At 34.3% G+C, this 15,643-nt stretch overlaps 1 protein-coding gene and 2 long non-coding RNA genes across 3 annotated transcripts; all 3 read left to right on the top strand.

The window, feature by feature from the left end:
- Positions 1–1,253: 1,253 nt before the first annotated feature.
- On the top strand, positions 1,254–3,145 carry LOC127854122 (uncharacterized). Its single transcript, XR_008036929.1, has 5 exons — positions 1,254–1,301; positions 1,426–1,530; positions 2,050–2,089; positions 2,522–2,565; positions 2,752–3,145. It is a non-coding gene; the product is annotated as an uncharacterized LOC127854122 (long non-coding RNA).
- An 817-nt stretch (positions 3,146–3,962) lies between these two features.
- On the top strand, positions 3,963–5,043 carry LOC127854238 (uncharacterized). The gene is made up of 4 exons (XR_008036982.1): positions 3,963–4,074; positions 4,172–4,208; positions 4,738–4,835; positions 4,967–5,043. It is a non-coding gene; the product is annotated as an uncharacterized LOC127854238 (long non-coding RNA).
- A 546-nt stretch (positions 5,044–5,589) lies between these two features.
- On the top strand, positions 5,590–9,348 carry LOC127853420 (receptor-type tyrosine-protein phosphatase gamma-like). The gene is made up of 9 exons (XM_052387946.1): positions 5,590–5,621; positions 5,803–5,925; positions 6,061–6,184; positions 6,411–6,490; positions 6,624–6,743; positions 6,840–6,965; positions 7,064–7,203; positions 7,533–7,668; positions 8,223–9,348. Exons 1-6 carry the CDS (start codon positions 5,607–5,609, stop codon positions 6,945–6,947), a joined length of 570 nt encoding a protein of 189 aa, XP_052243906.1. The 5' UTR covers positions 5,590–5,606; the 3' UTR covers positions 6,948–6,965; positions 7,064–7,203; positions 7,533–7,668; positions 8,223–9,348.
- The last annotated feature ends 6,295 nt before the right edge of the window (positions 9,349–15,643 follow it).

Below are 15,643 nucleotides of genomic sequence, written 5' to 3' on the forward strand. Positions count from 1 at the left end.
TTAAGGTTGTGACAAGTAAGCAAAAATGGGTCATTACCGAGAGGCCACAACTGATCTATGACTGTTTAAAACAAGAAAAATCAGTGCCCGATTTAGATTTTATGACATAGTTCAATAAAAAATAATTTCAGAAGACTGGTAAAAGTTTAACGTTAATGTTACCAATGTGTCAGACCAGGGCCTTGATTTTGAAATCTAGGACATGCATGGTCAGATGATGTCATTAAAGATTATACATTTTGACTTGTCTGCTGGTGCGTTGGCACACCAGGTGGCTTTGTTGCAATGGTTTGATGGAATGCTTTGACGTGTAGTTACATTATAATTATACAGTATATCAAACTGTATTTGTTCAAATATGTTTGCATCTAGTATACTTATATTGATAATATTTACAAAATTAATGTATATGAATGATAAACTCGACTGAAATCATTTAAATGATACTGAAATCATGACAGTACTTTATACTGATAATTATGTAATTATGTTGCTTGATATAATCATGTACAGCTATATCAAATGAGATCATACTGTAACTTCAATGATGAATTTCAGTGATTAAATTTAATCCAAAATGTACGTCAATCCCATCTCTCTCCCGCAGCGCGCATACCTAAAGGTCCTGCTGTGTACCAATTCAGATCTAGATCCAAAAATATTATACATAATTAGGTATCATGTTGTTTAGAGGGTTTGATTTTCCCTCTGTTGTATCATTGTATTGTTTTACTTTTTTAATCAGTGTGTTTAAAGATATATAAACATAGCTCCAGCGTCAGAGCTTCAGGCAATGAATATTTCACCCCCTGATCTTTTTTCAAATGGATATTTTAGCTAGCTCCTACATTCAATACAGTCAAATATATGTTAAGTAGTATCCGTACACATTGGTAGATTTAATTTGTACATTAAATATTATTTTTAGTGTTTAAAAGATATAGTACACCTGTTCATGCTAGATTTATTAAGAGCCTAAGTCAAGCGGTATTTAAACATTTTTTAATGGAATTTTTTTCTGAAATGTACACATTTTCTCTTGAGCACTGGCCAGATATAATATGTATACAATTTCACCACTTTTATATGAAGCCCTGACCAGATCATAAATGTTAATCCCTTTTCTCTGGCACCCTGGTCATCTCCTGTTGATCACCTAACAAACATCTATCAAAATGGCAAATTATATGCAGGACAGTTCATTTTATTCAATGGTTGAATAAAATACTTCAGAACAAAATTGACATCCTTCTACTCTATTTGGACTGATTATATTACAATATCGACCTTAGCCGAAATTGGTAAATTTGTAGTAGTATAAATAATGTTATTACACGTGAATATTATTCGGCTGTAAACATTTGGAAGGATTGAATTCCTGATTGCCTTTCAATTCCTAAGTTTTTTGAACGACTATCATTTCAGAACAAAAAGGATCTGTTTCAAAAGCTGTCGGTGGTACTGTTGGTGGTTTGTTAGTGATATGTATCATCGTTGCCGTCATTTTAGTTTGGAGGCGTAGGAAAACAGGTTATACATAAATATATACATAATGTCCATTTCCAATGTTATTATCCTGTATGTTTACACTGGAACCGCATTTTTGGATAATCGGGTTTAATGCATGTGTGTAAATCATCGCCCCAGAAAAGCAGTCCGCACAGACTAATCACGGACGAAAATCTACGTCTTTGCTCAATTTCCGTTAAGGATTCTTCCTTCAAACGAACCATTGGATGCAAGTCTACAGTGTCGTTCCGGAGTAGCCTGTGCAGACAACTAAGGCTCATCTAGGTCTATATTTTAAGCATATACATTAAGCCAGTTTATCCAAAAAAACAACTCAATTATAAGCTGGTGCTGGGTGACCAATAACCGTGCTCAATGTCTGCAAGCAAAACAGCATTGTGTGAACGATACTTAACTCCCAGCAAGCATGCTCGTTTTTCAAAGAGCTTTACTCATTTTGCATACAACAATTTTACATTTGATTCGAATGCATTCAGATTGATGTGTTGTAATGTATGACATTAATTTGTGTTATTTCAGATCGGAAAGATCCTATCTCGAAGCAAATTTTACTAAAAAGGTATGACACAATTATTTTTATCCATTGTATATTTGAAAAACTATTACTTAACTTTATAGGTAGACATATCAATATAAGAGGTAGTGATATGCACACAATAACTTATGTACACATGATTGCGATTGGAATTGGGGCATATCTGGAAAAGTATGATAATTATTTATTAAAAACGTCATCAGAGGGGAGAGGCATTGGAAAGTTATTCGAATTTGTAAATTTGCATGCGTACGATTTTCTTCAACAACTGAATGAGGTACTTACTTTCTACATCAGTCATTAAGAAAATGCAGGCACATAACAACATGTAATATACAAAACCTTGCTTTAAAAGACCTTGAAATTCCGTTTCGCTAAGCAGTACACGGGTGTATTACAGTCACGAGAGTAAGAGTTGCATTTCCGTTAACGCTTTTAACTTTGTGTCTTTTAAAGATCTTGTACGAAGAAGCCCGAAAATACTACATATGAAAATAGTTGTAAGTATGCATTCATTGTTAACCGTCCCTGAGGCGTGTGCTTAATATTCCTTATATTAACATGTCATATCAACTACTCATAAACTACCTGAATTGAAAATTTACCGTGTACAAATGTGTATAAATTCAAAACACGCAACACAACTAAGTGTTTTTAACAAAATTCATATATTAATTTCATTCAAGGTATGTTGACTCCGAACTCAAATACATATAATATGACAAGTGCATTTACCGAGAATCTAAAACAACCTACGATGCATGTACAAGCTGCAAACAAACTTGCACAAAATAACCAAAAGTCTCTCAATCGTGCATTTGAACATACGTTTAGAATGGACTATACAAAAAATACTGACCCTCACCGTAAAGCGTTTGTTGGTGACATCCGACGTTCTGGAAAAGCAGATGTTGATCAGCGGCATGGACAAAATTCGTTTGAACTTGAGCAAGATACAATCTATGATAATCTTGTGAAGAAACAAACACAGTTTAGAAGTAGGGATATAGCCATTTATACTTTACGATAATCTGTTGTGAAAGCCAAAGACGATAGCACCGAATTGTTTAGCGAATTTATTGTAAGCCATTTTTCTTTAAATCCTGTTTACGTTAACCGTTTTAGTGTGTAATTTATTTAAAATTTCCAGAGTGATATAATATTTATCAATGTGCAACATACATGTATACGTACCTACACACATAAATACATAAATACATAAATGCGTAAATACATAAATGCATAAAATACATAAATGCATAAATACATGACTACATAATGACATAAATAAATACATGTATACGTACGTAACCGTCACAGACACATACATACATAGCAAACTAAACTGTAAACAGCAGCCATGTTTTTCTCAATATATTATAGGCATTGAATGTTGCAAGTGAATCAATTTCGTATTCAACCGACTCAGCTTTGAAGTCTGCCAATACATTGAAAAACAGATACAAGAACATGTGTCCTTGTAAGTTCAATTTTGCGCATTATATAACACACCGCTTCGAGTACTGAAATGCGCTTTCTTTGCTGAAAGCAAATTACTTTGTGCATTTGTTCGATATAATTTACGTAGCTTTGGTCTTCGTTTCTGATCATATAAGGTTGTTTTGTTGCTTCTGTTTGAGTTTTTACGTCATTTCATTTGAATTTCAAAACCATTTGGAAATTAATGCAATTGTTTGCTTGAAACGAAAGGAGATAATATATTTGTATCGACCAAACGTTCAAGTTGACGATCAGATTTTGTTTAAGACAACATTATGGTGTTAGCTCTGGTTGTTTAAAAGTATCACCTCAGAAGTATCGCCTCAGAAGTCAAGAAGTTTCTTTTTTTGCCAATATAAAATGCTGCCCTAAACAGTATTTGAAAACATTTGTTTCGTGCGTTCTTTTATTGCAAACTCTGTATTATTCCAGACGACAAAAATCGTGTAAAGCTGCCTGTAATCGGAAACGATATCGACTCGGATTTCATAAACGCCAGTTTCATTGATGTAATACACTTTTGTTTTATTTTATTAAATGAAATAATTGAGTTTGTCAGCTTAAGATTTCTCAAAAGACATATACTTTTATATCATTTAATTGTAGGGTTATTTGTCACCAAAGAAGTATATTGCAGCCCAAGGTAATAATTGTTTTACACTCACACGCACTTACGGCCTACAATGTATCAGAAAACTACATGTTAATTTGTTCACGTAAATTGTTCGTAATATATGCATATAATTTGTGAAATGTAAATATAGGTTATTTGAATATTGCAGGTATAGCATATAACCATTTCAAATTTATTTATGATGTAGTTATTCACAAGACGATATGTATTTAAACAATGTTGATGCTGTAGCCTCAGTTGTATCCTTATTTGCTTTGTTATGTTTTGTACTTTGCTGTGTTATTAAGAAAATTGAAAAATAATTGTATACGAATGCAAATTGCATATTGCCTGTACATTAACCGTCTTTTTCGGTGTATGAATTTACGGTTGTTCTAATTTTAGCATACGTGAATAGCGCGCGTGTTTAGTCTGAAGATTGCCTAGAATTGTTTTAAAGTACTAAACGGTTGTTATGTTTGATGTCGGTCAACATAAGTATTCCATTTGAATCGTTATAACTACCAATTATCATATAAAACATATTTTGTTATCATAGGGCCACTTGCTTCCACAAGAGCTGATTTTTGGAGTATGATTTGGGAACAAAATGTTGGGGTCGTAGCCATGGTTACAAACCTAGTTGAGGAGTCAAAGGTAAAGCTATTTAGGATTTTTGTGGTGGAAGGGCTGACAAAACATCAGTTTTGGATTACTTATTGTATTGCTATGAATTGCGCGTATTTCATGTGATGTAGTACTAAAATGCAACTTTTCATGGTTTACAGAGAAAGGGCTTCCAATACTGGCCGATAAGCTCTGAAAATGACTGTCAGTATAGTGATTACACAATGCGGTTCTTTCGGAAGAAACTTACGCTTACTATGTTGTTCGCACGTTGCACTGCACCAAGGTACCGAATAAAAAAATGCTTTTTGTGTTTATGGCTTAAAGTATTACCAGGCTGTATAGACAGCCATTGTATGGTCTTTACTTTCCATGTTAAATGCTTATATGCTTATAGAAGGTTAATACGTATTTACAGAGTGGGTCAATTAAAGTACAAACAGTCCACCATTAACACTATACCGCTTGGCCGGACAAAGATGTTTCAGATACAGCTCTGTCCCTTATGCAATTTTGGCGCAAGGTTCGCAATGTCGAAAAACCAGACGAAGCTCCTTGGATCGTACACTGCAGGTTTACATTTTATCGTTTGCCTGACACAAAAATGACAGTCAATGTCAAAGTTACCAAAAATGTTTTGTCTTACTTTCAAGGCGTTCCTAAATGGTGAAGCGTTCTGTTTTCAGTGCCGGCGTGGGGAGAACTGGAACTTTTATCGCACTTGACTATCTGTACGATCAAGGGATAACAGAGAAACAGATAAATGTGTTTGATGCTGTACTTAGTCAACAAAGAATCAATATGGTTCAGACCAAGGTTTAATAAAACTCGTATCTGTTATTATTACTGAAACAACTACCAGTAATATTTCGTTTACGCTATTAATGTAACATACACTGTCGACTTTCAATATAACCCATTGACACCGTTATTCATTCTGTAAAACCAATAATATTTGTATATTTGGTCTTCACTCGTGTATATATATTTGATGCAGAACCAGTACTTGTACCTCCACGAAGTTTCGTGTGAAGCGCTTTGCACTGTTGGTGAAGTATTGGAAAACACGGCTTTTATTGACACCCCGCGCACATCTGATTCACTGAACCAGGAATATCAGGTAAATATTAAGAAATCAGAGAATATTCTTTTTCTCAAAGCATGGTCTAAGCTTGTTCACATTTTGTAACGAGAAAATTAGAGCTTTTTTTTTCCAGCCATTCTTTGTAGTTAACGGTTATTCACATATCTGCAGCACATTTGCAAATCACACATCCCCGATCGAGAAAAAGGTGTGACAGATGGCGAATATACGCTAGTCCTAGATGGCGAAAAGCTAGACAATCTGGATAAAAATGCTGACTTGTGTGTTGTTCCGGGTTAGTTATAATTTTACAATAACATTCATTCAAGCTACATTAATATAGCAAATTTTAATAAAAGACAGAAATAACATTTAATATTACTTGCACTATAAAAAGGTTCTTTCCGATATTGTCGTGGTTTAGTTCTCTAAGGTATTAACTAGTAATACAGTAATCAGTAATACGAATTATGTTGTTCTCCTTCAACTTATGATTTCGAATTGAAACACTTCTACTTCAGATGATAGATACCGCCCTGTACTGAACATGACGTTGAATACTTTGGGACATAACGATTATATCAACGCTGTTCATTTTTCGGTGAGTAGTTGTTTGTTTCATACATAGAATATACGATTATTCTAAGTAGCTCACATTTCACGGTTCTTCTGCGAAAGTATATTGCTTTTTGTTACTATTTGATAAATGGCAAAGCGTTGTTTTTTTATTTAAGACATTCGGAGAGAAGGATAGGTTGATTCTTACCCAGTCGGCAATTGTGAGCTCTGCAATAGATTTTGTTCGGTTGTTACACGACCACGTTATCAGAACGGTGGTGACTTTCGCCGACGAGGTAATTTCCGTATTAAGCACAACATCAACAACGTATATAACAGTATACTTACATTTTTGTTTATGAAATGTTCAACAGGATTTTATTTTTTCAAAGGTGGAATACTACATGACGGGCAGTAGTGAAAGCTGCTTGATTGGACAATTCACAGCCACAACTAAGTCTGACACACAGAAACAAGTTTATAAAGAATCCGTTGTATAATTTAAATATATTGCAGAGGTATAATCAAATGTATTATATTATGTGTATTTAATATACATTACATATATAGACGCATATTAGAACTAAGGGTAACACATACTAATGTTGTTTTTCAGTATGAGGGTTTCGAAGTCCGGATCATCCGATTTAAGAAATGGTCAAACACTTTGGACTTTTGCAACATAAAAGACCTGATGAGTCTTTTAATTAGTGTTCAGGAAAGCGCCTGTAGGAGGCCGGTCGTTCTTCAGTGTCGGTAAGCATTGTATTAAAAGTTTATCTTTTCAAAGTATGCTCAGTATTTTTCTTTTTTCTTTTCGATCATTGTATTATATCTCGATTGCATTTAAAGCATACCGATAATTTAGATGCTTTAGATGCTTTCGTGTCCGATAATGCTCTCGGTGTGAAACAGCACTTGGCGTGTTTTGGGAGGTCTTACGCTCGTACCATGGGTCGAACTCGTGACCTAGACTTATGCAGACACCATATCCACAGACTGATTTCAGTCTTAAACTGGGAGATGTCAATTATGTAATAACCACACATCATCAGAGTAGTTGTTCACGCATATATTTAATACAGTGACGGATAAAGTCAGAGTGGATTGTTTGCGGTTTTATGGTGCCTCGTGGAGCCATGTCAACGGGATGGGGAGGTGGCGGTGGCAGAAACAGTGAAGATGATCAGAAAAAGGAGAAAACAAGTCATCACTAATGAGGTTATTATAGTTTTTGAAAAATCAATATCTTAAATGCAACTAAGGATGTAAGTGTTTCTCAAATAAAGCTCACACGTGATTTAAATCCTTAAAAAAACTAATTGTAAGTCAGTTAGCTCTGTAAGTCAGTTAGCTCGAAAAAAATTAAGTTTACATTAATAAGTTTTATTTCATGAATTACACGTTAATGTTTAAAAAAATAATTACATGTGAATATGTATATATAGTTAACAGACTTATAACTATATCATATAGTCAAATTATCGAGGATAGATCTACAAACATATGCACGGAAATAGCAAAATACAAAAACAGATAAACTGCATGCCTATCGAAAATTCTGACTGACAACCAACTGGCCTCATTTACTGGCCAAAATTGTATTCACTGTGCAGTGTTTTGTTTTCGTTGTGTATTCGCGCCTGTAGTCAAGAACATTGGGTTTGTGTCAATGTTGGTTCGTTATCATAAATAAAAAAACAATATGTTGCAATACCTTTTCTTCCTGTTAGCGCAGACTAAAGATTCACTGTGTTTACAATGCACCATTTCAGGCACAATATCGGTTCTGCCATCCGTTCATGAGAGAGTATATCGAGGGCAGCCTGGTATATGCTAATACATAAAGTACGTGGGGCAAGAATACAAAGATTAAACTTTCTTGATGGAATTTATTTGAGGAAGATTTTATTGACTGAATTATACGAGGAACATATCGTTTATCTTCACGAAAGTAAGACATTTATTTTAAGATGATTGATGTCCTAATGTTGTGTGCACATAACTGTTTTTCATATGCAGAATATTACATAAAATAGCATGACTCCACGTGTAAATAGTTAAATCTTAAAATATAATGCATATGTTTACAGTTGACAAATGCTTGTTGTGTTTTTACTTTTACTTTTCGGCCGACCTAATTGCGCAGCTTGTATGTGAAGTTTATGTCATAACATATCCAACCCCAAAGTTAAAATACAAGGATAGTTTTGTTTACAGCGTATGTGTTTACATGTTGATGGATGATACGAGTGTAAACAAAATCGAATGATTATGTTTGTAATTTTCAATATTTTCAAGATCCGCTCGAAAAGCTTATTGTTCAGATGACTTATAAAAGACAAGGGAATGGTGAGACGAGTTCATTTCCTAATAATGTATCTACAGTTTGCTTTGCCTTACATATTTACAAAAGAAACACTATTGTGCACATATGAAAGTTAACGAGCAATGTGTTCAACGTGTGCAGTATAAGATATAAGTTTACTTTCTACACCAAACATCTATTGGAAACTCCAAAATATGTAAGCGCTAAGATGAATGCAATATCTTTATACCAAGAAGATATTCCATGTGCAGTAAGGAAATCTCTTGATTGAGATTGGCTGAGGATTATACTATGTTATGTCTTCATGTTTGAATTATGCTTGTTAGCATACCATGTATCACACTATGCATGAATGCTGTAATTGCTTTTATAAGTGCAATATATTTGTTCTTACTTTTATTGTGCCATAAAAACATGTTTTAATCATTGTACACGTTTGTAACGTTCCCACGAATTTGTTATAAACAAAAACACATTTTCTAAACAAAATGAATTTTTGGATATAAGTACATTACTGTTTGATGCATTTTGGAATCAGATTCTTGTCATAACCAGTTTTTACTATTATGGTTGTATTGTATTCGATAGCTCTTTTGACAATTGAATGCATGCAATTATCAAATAAATAAAATCTTAACAAAATAATGACTTCGTTCTTGATACATTAAAGTTATCAACACTGAAAGCAAGAAGCATAACACGACCTTCAAGTGATTTGCGTTGAAAAAATATACATCAAAAGAAGGATAAAGCATGTTAAACGAAATATTATATTTCCTGTTGCACTGTTTAGAAATGAAGAAAACGACATTGACGCGAAATATCTGTCCATATCACCATGGAGTGGCTGTTTCAAGATAATCAATATCAAATTTAATTTATTCAATGCATGCTAAAGGAGATAGCAAAATAATGCTTAAAATGATATCAAATGTGATGTATACCGTAGTACGATTTTTATGGACGAGCGTGCGATTCTTGTGAGATCACACACTGTTTTAATGATTGTTTACGACGGGTAACAAGTATTCGATGTTAGTCACAGGTCACCCCAATCTGCCAGCGCGTTTAAAAACACTAATTTCAGTAATAACATATTTTAGTATTGTCTTTGAATACAAAATAATAAGTCCCTTCAACATTTAGAGCGAAGCTAGTTGGCCCTGCTAAACAGTTCATATTGTCTACATGGAAAGAAAAATAAAACAGTTGAACCTCGTTTGTTCACAATAGGTTGTTTATGAGACTGATGAGGGACAAGTTTGAGACAAATCGTGATTGCCACTGTTTATATCTATTAAACAGCTATCGAATAAACGGTTTACTGTGCTGTATCGGATAGGTTGATTGTCGATTCGTATCGGTATTAACACGTTCAATTAGAAGTACTTTTTGCCATTTTGAATGATTATGTTACCTGATGGTAAACCATAACATACATCGCAAATAAAACATCTGAACATGGTATACGTTCGCAATATTTGAGTTATTATTTACTTTTTGGCGACATTATGACCGGTAGCTTAGGGGGACTTTTGCGAGAAGGCTTCATCAAGCAGGCGAGGCGGTAACCGATAACATGGTCAACTTTAAATCGATTCCTGCTTAAAATCCGTTTAACTCTTGAATATAATCATACATGTAGGACATAACATTGATAACATTTAAAAAGAAGTGTTTAGTATGATATTTATTTTGTATGTTTTTAGGAACTTATTGTTCATGAGTTAATTAATCAATTGTTCATGTATGAGAATTTAATTGTATGTGACATACATCTTACATAATTTCACTTTTCTTTAATAAATAATTCTCCTCTAACAAAACTTGTTTTTTTTTAAATAACTTTTTAACTATGTAAAGCTAAGTTGACGAATTTAACTTATATGGTTTATAATATTCAACTCCGATATATCTGCTTCTAATTGATCCTACAAGTAAGGAGACTTACATGGGAGACTTGGTTGTTGGTACGAATATGTATACAACAAACACATGCATAAATTGTGCAGATTATCAACACACTGTTGTATTTACATCTTTATAAACACATATGATTTCAATTGTTGTTAATGCTATTCTCACTAATGTCTCAAGTAATATTTTAAAGTCTATTGGTGTTCTTTAATCCACTATGTGATTTATGTGATTGTTGAATTAAACGAGATTGCATGTATCGTGTTTACATAAGGCGTTGTTAATAACTACATGCAAACAATCATCAATATCATGTCGGTGCAATAAATCAGGGTGACTAAGGCTTAAATAGGGAAGACAAACTGTATTTGCTTACTAAACAGGACAATTATTCAATGACTGCAGATTTGTATGGCACGGTACGCCCATTCCATGCGATTGAATTACACAATCATTATGCATTTACTTACATGAAAACAATGGTTGCGTATTACAGTTTGCACATAACGCAACTTAAATAGGTAATATAGCTTTGATTTCAACTTTTGCAATTAAAACACATTTTGCAAGATATGGCTTGTATATTTGGAATTTTTTAATTGTAAACAACACATACTTATTTTTTTAGCATAAATTGTCTTTTAATTAGCTATTTTGTTTTTGCTTAGTACATATATGAACTTCAAACAATGTGCTGAAAGTAGATTCTGTCTGCAACTTGCTTAAAACTTTATACGTCTATCTATGTAAAAATTTGCTTCAAACAGAAAAACTGAAAATATCTCTCTTACGCGAAAACCGACAAACGCGATCAATAAAAACAATCTACGATATGTATCTTCAGTGTCATAAGGAAGCTCAAAACATAAACGTAGTTCAAACGACACCCAATAAGTCTGTCCGGATTTAGTTAGTAATCGCAAATACTTGAAATCGTCAATATGTCTTTCCTTTTTCAAACGCAGCTTTGTTCGGCTATTCATAATTGTTTCACAAGGAAGTTTTAAACATGAAGGTAGTTTAAAAGATATCCGATAAATCTGTCCGTAAAATACTTGAAATCGTCAATATTTCTTTCCTGTTGAAAACGCAGCCTTGTTCGGCTATTCAAAGTTGTTTCGCATGGAAGTTTAAAACATGGAAGTTGTTAAAAATACAACAACTTATTCTTCCCTGGTTTCGTAAGTGCATATACTGAACATGTCAATAGCAATTGCAATGCCTCACGAAATCTACTACAACTAGCCAATGCAAAAATCGACGAATAATTTTGCTCACCGCATTAATCGAATACAAAAACAAGCTTTGCAGGGGTATCGATTGCTTCAGAACGGGATTTCCCAGGGCGTTATCAAGTTACACAGGTATGCTCGATTGCTGTGAGGTGTGTGTCTGGTTGTTATTAACAAAGGGCGTATTGACATAAATTCAATAGTATGCATTCAAGCGCTCACGTACACAATGTTAAAGGCACGCGATATTAAAAACAGTTTTAACAAGAGTGCCAAACTGTCACAAGATACGCCCGTTTGAAGGTTTTGGACAACTTGATAATGTGCAAAGTGCGTACGATGAATTGCATATATGAAGTATGAAACTAGAGCTTTGTCACTGAATGTGACTTATACCCCCATACCACTTTGACGCAGGATAAAAAGTTGTTTAAAAGTTTCGGATGAATACAATTTGAATTAGAGTCCGGACAAAGTGGCGCCGTTGAAAATGCACTAATTGACCCTATGACCTAGTTCTTGACCCGACATGACCCATATTCGAACTTGACCTAGATATCAACTAGATGCAACTACTGACCAAGTTTGGTAAAGATCGGATGAATACAATTTGAATAAGAGTCCGGACAAAGTGGCGCTGTTGAAAATGGACTAATTGACCCTATGACCTAGTTTTTTACCTGGCATGACCCATATTCGAACTTGGCCTAGATATCAACTAGATGCAACTACTGACAAAGTTTGGTGAAGATAAGATTTATACAATTTGAATTAGAGTCCGGACAAAGTAAAATGCACTAATTGACCCTTTGACCTAGTTTTTGACCCAGCATGACCCATATTCGGACTTGACCTAGATATCAACTAGATGCAACTACTGACCAAGTTTGGTGAAGATCGGATGAATACAATTTGAATTAGAGTCTGGACAAAGTGGCGCCGTTGAAAATGCACTAATTGACCCTATGACCTAGTTTTTGACCCGGCATGACCCATATTCGAACTTGGCCTATATATCAACTAGATGCAACTGCTGACCAAGTTTGGTGAAGATCGGATGAATACAATTTGAAATAGAGTCCGGACAAAGTGGCCCCTTTGAAAATGCACTTATTGACCCTATGACCTAGTTTTTGACCCGGCATGACCCATATTCGAACTTGGCCTAGATATCAACTAGATGCAACTGCTGACCAAGTTTGGTGAAGATCGGATGAATACAATTTGAATTAGAGTCCGGACAAAGTGATGCCTTCCGCCCGCCGCCCGCCGCCCGCCGCCCGCCCGCCGCCAAGGGGTTTCACATAATACGTCCCGTATTTTATACGGGCGTATAAAAAGCGTTCTCACGTATTACTAAGTGTCCAAGGCTAACATTAATATAAGGCGGTACAGGTTACTGTATTTATTTATACCGGTTATTTTAAAACCATGAGAATGGAGCAATATTTGGAATTGAAATCTTATTTTGATTTTAAACAAAGTTAAAATTACAAAAGAATTATTTGTTTAACATGGTTTACAGTTAAAAATAATGATGAAAAATATCATGTGTAACCATTACTTCGTGTTTATTCCATGTTTTGCATGCCATTTACATGCTTTAAAGTTCGCGTTGCTTTGCACAAACATCGAGACCTTGACATACTTTAATCATGCTTACGTGGCTTTAAATCAGGCGATATGCTGTCAGTTGGTGGTCGCATAAAGAATGGCCTACATTAAATATGACTTGTGTAATATAATCCTTTAAAACAAATTCATTCAAAAGGGAGCTAATACCAGGTTCATTGAATAATAATGCGCGCATGTTTATTCCCCATGCGTATATGAGTGTTGTCTAATATATGTAGGGGTCATTGAATAGAAAGCATTCTAACACTATTAGCGAGAGGAAGAATGACAAGTGAATACAATTGAAAACGTTTATTTTTGTTGAGTTTTATTGCATAAAATTACCTATAATAAATCAGTGTTACATTTAAGCATTGCACAACTAATTCTTCCACGTGTTAATCTTACATTCCATTATGGGTCATTTTCAAGCATATGTATGCTGATTTCGAGAAATGTACTCATATGAGCATTTCTGGATAGCAAGAAGCATGTGATATTACTTTGAACATGCTCGTTCGCATTTAAGACATAGAGAATACTAGGTTAGCGTTGAATACAGAGAAGTTTATGTTGCGAGGCTTAGAACGCCCGAAGCGCGAGCCTTGGCGAGCGCTTTCGGTGTTCGAGCCGAGCAACATAAACTTCTCTGTATTCAACGCTAATCCTAGTATTCTATTTATCCCATTTGATTTTTTCAACGTGACGTTTAGCATAAATAGATCTAATAACCTTAACAATAATTTTAATTCCGTCATTAAAGCGCTTAAAATCTAACAAATGTAACCATGCGTAGTGATATACATGTATTTGTTCTGGTACGCGAAATAGTCTTTAAAAAATTCACACAAAAACTGTAAAACAAGTAAAAATATCACCATATGCCTACATTCAATTTTACGCAGTATGCGAATTTTAACACATTACGACCGCGAAAAGAAGATTTTACTTTACTATAATTTATTTTATTTTCGAAAGAAAATGATCAAAATCCAATATGGCGGCCATTACTCCTGACAAAATGCTGTCGATGTCAACATACATGTACACCATCGACGACCTAGTTCTGGCTACCATTACTTTCAATGTCGCTTTTTATGATTTTTGACTGGCGCGACTTTGTACAGGTCTGTCAATACTAAATAAACTGTACGCTGAAGTTTCTTTAGCTATCGAAGACCTTGACAATTTTGACGAGTAAACAGACAATTGCAGCGACTGACACTTTATTTGACAAAATATACAGGGCAATACGTTTTCCGACTTCGGACGACGAATTTCAGGACGCGCAGAACGTGTTTTTTATATAATGTTATGGGTATGCCGTGTGTGATCCGATGCATCAATGGCGCCCATGTTAAAATCATTTCCCCGAGATCAGGGAACGACAAAAGTACAATCAAAAATCAAAACATGTAAGAACTAGTATCTTACCTTTAATTATCCTTTAAAATCCATCTAATAATCCATTTAACTCAATTATTGACGATTTTGCATCTAGGGTCTTTAATAATTATTTTAGCATAGTTAAATAAAGATCCTTATGCCATTCTATCACTTTATTCAAATGAGTATATGAACGCGATAAACTTTCTTCTTCGTCACACGCTACGTCATGTACTCTACATTACTGCTGTTCAAATGAACCGGAGCAGTTTATCTAATAATAGCCGTTGGTAAACTCGGTTGCATTTGCAGATTTCTGCATATAAACATAATTATGTTTAAACTTGCACAATGTTTTATTTATCTATGGTAAATGCCCTTATTGTGCAAAAAAATAATCTAATATATAAATACACAAAGAATGGAAAACATTCAAGTACACAACAGATGAATGAGTAGAAAATACACGTGTACAAATGGGACGTTCCCAATTCCAGTGTGGTGCTATTTTTACCATCTTATACTTTACACAGCTCTATGCCTAACGTGAATTAAATAGGAAAGCAAACATAGCAGATTATTCATGAACTGTGCGATATGTGTATGGCTTGTTGTACATTCTTAATATTTAAGTTACATGTCAAAAGTATATGCTTTGGTTATAAACAATGCACATTACACTAAATAATGTCATATGACTAGATTTAAAGGTTGAAGG

The sequence above is a fragment of the Dreissena polymorpha genome, chromosome 12 (assembly GCF_020536995.1).
Source record: "Dreissena polymorpha isolate Duluth1 chromosome 12, UMN_Dpol_1.0, whole genome shotgun sequence".
Taxonomy (NCBI): domain Eukaryota; kingdom Metazoa; phylum Mollusca; class Bivalvia; order Myida; family Dreissenidae; genus Dreissena; species Dreissena polymorpha.

Bases quoted from the DNA above. Each gene is read 5' to 3' on its own strand.
- LOC127853420 (XM_052387946.1), top strand. The intron at 5,926-6,060 runs GTAAATATTAAG...ACATATCTGCAG, and splicing joins CACTGAACCAGGAATATCAG to CACATTTGCAAATCACACAT. The intron at 6,491-6,623 runs GTGAGTAGTTGT...TTTTTATTTAAG, and splicing joins TCAACGCTGTTCATTTTTCG to ACATTCGGAGAGAAGGATAG.